The 8,545-nt window shown below is 41.8% G+C and overlaps 1 protein-coding gene across 2 annotated transcripts; it reads left to right on the forward strand.

The window, feature by feature from the left end:
- Positions 1-728: 728 nt before the first annotated feature.
- si:ch1073-303d10.1 (protein LBH-like) lies at positions 729-5,015 on the forward strand. Of its 2 annotated transcripts, none has more exons than XM_058627888.1 (4): positions 729-808; positions 2,489-2,561; positions 3,888-4,087; positions 4,237-5,015. In XM_058627888.1, exons 2-4 carry the CDS (start codon positions 2,517-2,519, stop codon positions 4,352-4,354), a joined length of 363 nt encoding a protein of 120 aa, XP_058483871.1. In that variant the 5' UTR covers positions 729-808; positions 2,489-2,516; the 3' UTR covers positions 4,355-5,015. The 2 variants fall into 2 exon arrangements, with proteins under 2 accessions (XP_058483871.1, XP_058483870.1); XM_058627887.1 differs by having other exon boundaries at positions 741-900.
- Positions 5,016-8,545: the final 3,530 nt, after the last annotated feature.

The following is an 8,545-nucleotide window of genomic DNA, read 5'->3' on the forward strand; positions in this document are numbered from 1 at the left end:
TGTTGTGATTGTATGCTGCTGTAACACTGCAAATTGATTATCTTATCTTATCTTAAATATGTTTTTAAGGATGCTTCGGCACAGATAGTAACTTTAGACACTGAGGAAATCCTGAACCCACCAAACTACATTCAGATCCAATATTTCAGTGTGGTTATTATTATTATTGTTATCATAAAAGATATCTTAGAAATTAGAAGTTATGGTACATGATATGACATCCATTATGAACTTTAATAAACAGAATGAATACACTCCTATTTCTGCTGATTCATGTTTCACACAACAGCTGATGAGAAGTCCAGTTACAGACCAAAGAGCCCACGCGTGCATGTATGAGCACCCCCTGCTGGCTGCAGCAGTAACAATAGAACTCCAAATATACATTTAAATAGAGTGTCAGTTCATATCCTGACTGCTTTCATTCACGGTTAGTGCCGAACCGGGCTCACAATCAGACACTTTTCACCATGACATCAGCAATATCAAAAATGATGACTCGGAGTGTTTGGATGAAAAGCCTCTGGTGCAAAATAAAGTCCTGCATGTCACTGCTGTGTGTGCTAAGCCGCAAGGTGAGTGAGCCCCGTGTTGCTGCACACTCACATGTCCCATCAAGGCCGTGCTCTTAATTGGAGCTGATACTAAGCCTCGTAAAGCAGGTTTGCAGGAATGTGCAGCATCGTGCGTCACTGGGGGAAATGACAGAGGAGGAGGAAGAGGAGGATGGAGGAGGGCAGGTGAGCCTGCGAGTGTCAGGAAGAGGGAAAGAAGAGTGAGTGACAGCACACAGAGGCCAACTTTGAAGGTATACTTCCTCTTGCAAAAGAAGACATTTGGAATACTCCCTTGTTTTTATCTTGAATTATCTGTAAAGATGAGCTGCACTGCCTCACACAGGTAAGCTACATCACTTAAAACTCCAAATATACTGTATGAGCAACATGATGCATGTCATATATACAGTATACACTTGATAAAGTGTACTGATTGTGCTCTTGTTATAGAAATGTGCGATGTGGAGTGAAATATTGTTTAAATAAATTAAACAAAGTATGAATATGTGAAGTTACTTATATGTATTTATAGGTTTTAGTTTTGCTACAATGTGAGTACAGTACATACAGTAAGAAACACAAACAAAGCTGAAACATAATAATCCAGTTTAAAGGGAAATATAAGGACGCTATTTTAAGGTACAGGAATATGGATGGGTGAAAAATAAATGTGTTTATGTAAACTACAGGTGTCGTATGTTAATAATCTAATATAGATCATGTATTCGCTGTGTGGCGAACATGAAATATGGTCATTTTGTTTGTCTTTTGTATGCATTATATGTTTGAAATAAATAAATAAATGAGGTCCTCACTTACAGGTCAGTAAGTCGTGTGGACAATACCTTTAAAATATACCTGATAATGTGGTAATTGGTTTGTTTCCACGCTTTTTCCTCATCATTCCTTCCCCCCACATGATGAGTCACTTGTTCTTCAAGCCTTTGATGTCATTAAGTGCTTAACTGCAGATTTACACAGAAGAAACTCTCACTCTGCCAACGTCCTCCTCACAGTTAGTTGCACTGACTGTTTTAACTTACTGTGGACGACGGTTTTATTCTTGACTGATATCAGAGTTTCACATCCGTACACATGTTTTCAAGCTGCTGTCAGTAAGATCCCAGGTAGAAGGCCTGAAAGCCAAGAAAAGGGATGAACATGAAGCAAGAGTGTCCAAGACTCCTTTGTTTCTTGGTTGTCAGTGCCTCAAAAGCATTTTTGAGCATTTCCAGCTCAGGTTTTAATTGTACGGATCAGCAGAAGTCATTTTTACGTAGATTCACATCAACATTGAAATGTTTAAAGTGCGTATAAACAATAAACAAGTATCTCCTGTGACTTTGTGACCTCACAGGAAAATGTGTGACTTATCTTGCCACATTTAAATGACATAAAAAAGACCTCCAAGTGGTTTAAAGATCCTGTGAAATTCAGCATCACACACACAGACATTAGTTGGGACCAAAGCTTCAGTGTTTGCACAGGTTACAAATGCCAACATGACATTTTCACCATTTTGGTTGCACTGTGACGACGTACTGTACTCTCTGCCTTTCTCTATTTCTCTCTAACAGCTGTACCTGCAGCCTCACAGCAGGAGGCCGCTCTTCTTCTCCACTAAATTCTAATTAAAGAGCTTTTCTGTGCATTCTTTTTTTGCACCCAGAGAAGACAAAGACATCTCCACAAACCCAAAGGAGTAGGTGCAGCTGCTCACGATTAAGTGGTTAAACTGCAGATGAAGTGCAATAAAGAGGGTTTTTTTTTTAACACAACAGTGTTTAAGGAGCAGTGATGCTAACTGTGGCTGAACCACATTTTTAGACACACAGTTTTACACAAAAAAACTCAAAATTCCACTTCTTTTTAATGTACATTTGGTTATAGGTTATAGGATTAATAAAAAATCATTGATGTCTTGTTCGCAGTGTGACCGCCATTCTCAGTCAAGCAGAGATGGAGGAGGGTTCAGGTCAGAGGAGAGACAGCAGAGCCTTCCAGGTACGACTGACGTCTTAACTCAACAGTATTATTATACACACTCATACTATTATACAGTCTACTCAAATTCATTCTTTCTCATATTGCTCAGTTTTGAAAACTAAACAAGGAAGAGAGTTACGACCAGGCCTAGGGGAAAACATGATCACAGCAAGAACGTGGAGACTCCCTTTTCCCAACTCCCAATAAACCACCAGCGGCACATTAAACAAACAGTTTTGAAGGTTTAATTTAATTTACAATGATGGCAGCATACAATGTGAGTGGTTCAAGGGAACTCTACTGCTGTGATGATCAGGTCTCTTATACTGGAACCTCCTGTGCAGGACCAATCAGCTCCCAGGATCCACCTGGACATGTGACATTCAATCAGACACGCACACCTGCAACCTATCTCACACTCACACACACAAGGAAAACATGCTTCTGGTGTCATAACAAAGAGGTTATCATGAAAACCAAATCAGAATCTTACACAGTCTACAGCTGGACTGTATGTTAACATAGCATTTGTTATGTTAAAGATGGTGATATAAGTATAATAAGTAATATAATGTAACAAATCCATCCTGTCACTGCAACACATACACCGTCATTTGTTCCATTGGCCTGTTCTCATTCACATTTTTCTGACAAGGGAACAGAAAGTTTCACTTCATTTCAGACGCACGTTACACAATCTCAGTGGGACTCTCTAGTAAAATATGATGTTCATTTAAATGCTCGTCTGCATGTCTGAGAGTGGAACGTGAAGTATAAGTAGTGTCGTATTTAAAACCTTTTTTTTGTGAGAGAAAATTCTAATCTTCAGCCAACTTTTGAGTTTAATTACTCCCATATAACTTCAACATTAGCGGCCATAACTTAGGATAAGACACAAACTGGGCGCCTTTCGAGGTTCCCTCCCTAGATACCAAGGCGTCAGGCATCCAGACCGGATACATTATCTCACGGCGCACTAACTATATGTATACTGTACAGATGTCAGGCATTGTCTCGGTTCTCCTTGGATCTGATCTGTCTTCAATAAAATCTTTCAACTTCACTCGTCACTGACTCTTTTCCATAAAGTAGCTGAAGCTTTTCTACGAAGCCTTTTCTTTAAATACTCCACTGGTTACATGATACAAAGCAAATGATTTTTGAAAGTGCAACAGACAATGGTGGAGATCCATCACTTGGCAGGCCAGCTGGCATAGGGTCGAAAGGCGGGGTACACCCTGGACAGGTCGGCAGTCCATCACAGGGCCACATAGAGACAACTCTCACACCTATGGTCAATTCAGAGTGTCCAGTTTGCCTAATCCCCAAATCTGCCTGCTCTAGATCTTCCCAGAAGCCGCCATGAGCGACGACTCAGACTCCTACCCTGACGATTTCCTCTACAGGAGGGAACGACTCCCCTCTATTGTCGTGGAGCCCACGGCGCTCAGTGACTCAGAGAGCGAGAGTGAGAACAGCAACGCCGACCACAGCGAGGCCTCTCTGGACGGAGAGCAGCCTGACGACAGCAGGGCGGATGAAGGGTATAAACACAGTTGTGGACCTGGCTTTAATGATGATCTAACCCACTTAAGGGGAAAAAAAAGCTGCATGTTTTAAAAGGGTTTGCACATGTTACACTGGCCTTTGTCGTTTATTGTCTGATTATGTCTGTCTAATGTCACTGTTGCAGCTCCGTTGCCAGGAAATCTTCTATTGGTCCATCGCAGAGTCAGCTGTCTCTCTCCCGGCTGAACCCGCCGGCCTGTCTCACCCGCCACGAGGCTGCCCCACCTTGTGTGAAGACTTGAACCAGCGTGAGCAATAATTGGGAAGGTTGAGTCAAGCAAAGATGAAGGGAGTCACTAATATGGAGCTAATCTGATGCTACGTTTAGTTCAGTCAAATAATCTGTGGTGGCCTGCTGCACTCTGTGGACTGAAGGTTCAGCAGCAGCAGCAGCAGTAGTCTCTTCTTTTCAGGGTACATTTCATTCTATAGAGACACTACTTTCATTCCACAGCAAACAAGCATATGATGCATGACTATCAGGGCCAGTTTACTAAAGCATTAAAGCCTGGCCTGAACCCAAAAACTGTCTGTTATGGCTGTTACCGTAGCAATGAGAGCTGCATGAACTGTGTCACGGAATAACTCATTCATCACATTAGTGGACCAACCATATGTGGTACAGCTCTATTATTTTCCTAAACGACTACACAGTATGTTGAGTGAGCAGTTCCGAGGTCTTTGGACCCCGTTTGTGCCAGCAATGACTCGTGTAATCTATCTTGCCAAATAAATAAATAAATAAAAAAAAGGAATTTAGAGGAAGTTGGGGGAAGCTACAGCTCAAAATTAAAACCCTAATCAACTGTTTCTGGGACTGTTATCTTACTGTTATCTTACACACACGCACATGTCCTCGATACCTGGCCAGTTTGTGCCACAATAAAGTTGTTTTTATTTCCATGTGGCTTTAAAAGTTCATTTTTTGTGTGTGTATCGTATATTTTAACAACGCAGAGGTCGTTTTGTTGCAGGTTTGTTTGAAAGAAGCATCGGTGACACACTGATGGACGACTTTAAAAGGTCACACGCGTCTGTCATCACCAGGTTTCACGAGAGTGTGAAACTGTCGGGCCATTAACCCGCAGAATAAAGAGACCCTCTCATGTTACACCACTGATCCTGTGTTTGCAGGACTTAGCCTCTAGGGGGAATCAAAGCAACACATACAGTAACACTGACTGGTGAAAGTAATTCAAAACAATATGAAATACTCATGTTCCCACACAGTTATACGTCATGTATGTCTCCATAGCAACCGTACGCTTTACATCACAACACATTTCCTGCACGTCAAAGTTTACTCAAACAGCACAGACTCTACAAAAAATGTGATTCTGTGCATCTTAGTCCAATTTATGAGATTTGTTTTCTTTTGTTTTCTTACGGTGATCAGATGAGCCGTCAAGACACGCGAGTTGAGAGAGTGCAAAAATAAGCACTGACAATACTAGTGCTGTTGAATAGTCCATAAATGAGTCTAGACCTGTGGGTACATAGCTGATGACAGGCACTCACAAGTTACGCTGACCAAGTGCAGTTGTTGTGTTGAAATAATCTGTCAGAAAAAAAAGAAGAGGGGGACTGTTGCAATAAGTTCAGGACATTTTTAGCTTCTTCTTTTTTTTTTTCATTATAAGTAAACTTGCTTATATTATTTATTAAAGGCTTACATTTCAGTTCTTTAAGTTTTATGTTGATATCTCCACAGAAAGAAAACCCTCAGAGATAAAGACACCGTGGATCACATGGCTGCCCTCCAGTGTGAAATGTGCCCATGTTTCAATTAATGCCGGGGCAGCTGTTGTGTGTAGTATACTCTGTTACATATACATAGACCTCACTTGCTCTGTCTCACATTCATCACTGCTGAATTTAAACTTTGGGGGAGGGAGGCCCTGGGGGGAAAAAAAACAGGGGTTGGTTGACATTGCCCAGGGATTTGAGAAAGTATGCTAACACTCTCAGTCTGTGTCTGTGTCTGTGTGTTTGTTTGTTTTTTAGCTTTCGCTGATGGATCCGTCTCTACCTCTGGGCTGTTTTTTATATTAATCCTTGACTAAACATCTGCGTAAGCTGATGTGGTTTATACTGTCAACACACTGGTAAATGATCCCAACTTTGGTGCCCGTGAAAGCCATGAATGTTGGGATTTAAATGTGCTCCGTCTCGTGGATTCAAACTTGTCCATGGACATCGACAAACTCGAGCACAGTCTTCTACAATATGGAACTACATATTGGAAATGGGTTTTGTTCAGTCGTCCTGGTTCCTCCTCGTCTTTACCCCCCCAAAAAATACTCAAGCAGACACATTGAGACACATGCTGCTCAAGTTTCATGGCCGCTCAGCCGCCGTGCGCGACCACATCACAATGTGGACTTTGTCAGTCTCGAAACTGCGTCATTGGACTTCCTTCTTATGGTCACTAGAGGTTGCCAAATGTAATGATGAGTTGTAATAAAGTACCGCACCAACAAAGTAAATGGTCCATTTTACTGCGGAGGCACAGTCAAAAAGACATGACGTAAGTAGAGAGAAAGCGCTCAGATATCGTCCGTTCCCACTGATTAAAAGAAAATTAAAATAAAACCTCAACTGTTAAATCCACTGATTAAACATGTTTTTCACCATTGGGAATGTGCTTGATTGGCATTCACTCCTGGGTCAAATGTGAAAACATTATGTGAAAGAAGTTAATTATAATCTTCATATACTCTCATTTTGCTGGAAATCTGCCATTTCCAGCGCAAAGCTACGACACGCATTCATCGTGCATCAATCACATAATCTAAATAATTGATTTAAAGAAAGAATAGAAGCCTTGTGCTGCCGTCATTTTGTGTCTGGCTCATCTGTGATGTCACAAGTCATGCATGGGTGACGTATAGGGATGTAAAAAACAAAATAACAATCAGGCTGGTAATTGGAAAGCTGTTCTTGCATTAAAATGTAATTATTTCCATTATTACCCTGAAAATTGCATGAAACCCATCCTTTATTTTTGGAGTTATAGACAAACTATACAGTGATGGACTGGACATATCAGACATTATAGGCAGCATTCAGTGTGTGTGTGTTTCTTGTGCATATTTTTTGGTGTGCGTATACAATGAAACAGTGTTGACTGGAGCAGAGTGAGAGAAAGAGAGAAAAATAAAAACTTAAATGATGAAGAAGTAAGTGGGCTACACCACGAACTACAGTTCTGCTGCCTTGTCTGAAGCCAAAAATGTGTTTCCGAGATGTGACATGAGCATGAACTGAGATGAAGTATTGAAAAATCAAAAAAAAAAGAAGAGGGGATGGGTTCAGGGAAAATAGGTCACTCACAATGTATCTCCAAAAGTGCCAAAAATAAAAGCCCCTCTGTCTCCTCTCTCACCATCACCCTCTCTGTCCGCCTAATCAAAGCCAGATGTTTGTGCACGAGGCCTTCATGCAACCTCCTCCTCTTCCCCCCTCGCTCTCCCTCTCTCCGTCTCTCACTGTCTCTCTGTTTTTCTCTCTCTCTCTCAGTGTGGGTTTCCTCCTCAGGCTCAGTGCCTCTCTCTGTTCCTCCTCCTCCTCCTCCTCCTCCGATCATGCCTTCCCCCCCACCCCCAACCCCCGACTCTCTGGCAAAGCAGGAAATACTCCAGGTTCCTGGCCCTGAAGGGAGCATGTTTCTTCTAACCACTTGCAGATGGAGGGATGAAGGATGGAAGGGAAGCACATATACGAGGGAGAGAGAGAGTGAAAGGGATGGCGGCTGTGAAAATGTTGGTAATGCCGAGACAGATGAGACGATAAAGAGCTTCGAATGTTGCAGAAGTGAGAGGTTTCGTCGCTTTCCCTCTGGAGCACCCGTTGTACCTCTTTTGATTCTTGTCCCCCTCTTCCACTCCATCCCTCTCTTCCACTTTAATGAAATGAGGCAGCTGGAACTGTATCCTAATGTCATAAAAACAGCCAAGCCCATTGAAATCCCCTCGCAGGCTCCTGCGTGCACATGGACACACACACACACACACACACACGCACACACACATGTCTCAGTGGACCTCTTATGAGGTAAGGTTATAGAGTATATGTGTGGGGCGATGTTAGTATATGAGCTCAATTACTTTTACAGACAGGAAAATATTTTTATTGGTAGTAGTCCTTTAGTGGCAGATTTATAACGCCATTAGTGTAATAGTAATAGTATTATTAGTAGCACTGGTATTATCACTCCAGTAATAGACTCGGTAGCTGTCGCCGTTGTAGTAGTTGTAGTAGTACCAGTAGTTGTAGCACAAAAATAATAGCGTTATCCATCCTGTCTGGATCACATTGTATTGTGTGATTTGTGCGTGATCATGCTTTTCTGAGCCAAGACTCCATGACTTCATTACTTGACAGTAATAAAGATTATTGACATGGGCATTACTGTGGTCCTACTTAGTTATGAA

This window comes from Solea solea, chromosome 4 (genome assembly GCF_958295425.1).
Source record: "Solea solea chromosome 4, fSolSol10.1, whole genome shotgun sequence".
Lineage (NCBI taxonomy): Eukaryota > Metazoa > Chordata > Actinopteri > Pleuronectiformes > Soleidae > Solea > Solea solea.

Coding starts and splice junctions, on each gene's coding strand:
- si:ch1073-303d10.1 (XM_058627887.1), top strand. CDS start 878: ATGAGCTGCACTGCCTCACACAG. Junction 2,562..3,887: donor GAGACAGCAGAGCCTTCCAG/GTACGACTGACG, acceptor TGCCTGCTCTAG/ATCTTCCCAGAAGCCGCCAT. Junction 4,088..4,236: donor GACAGCAGGGCGGATGAAGG/GTATAAACACAG, acceptor TCACTGTTGCAG/CTCCGTTGCCAGGAAATCTT.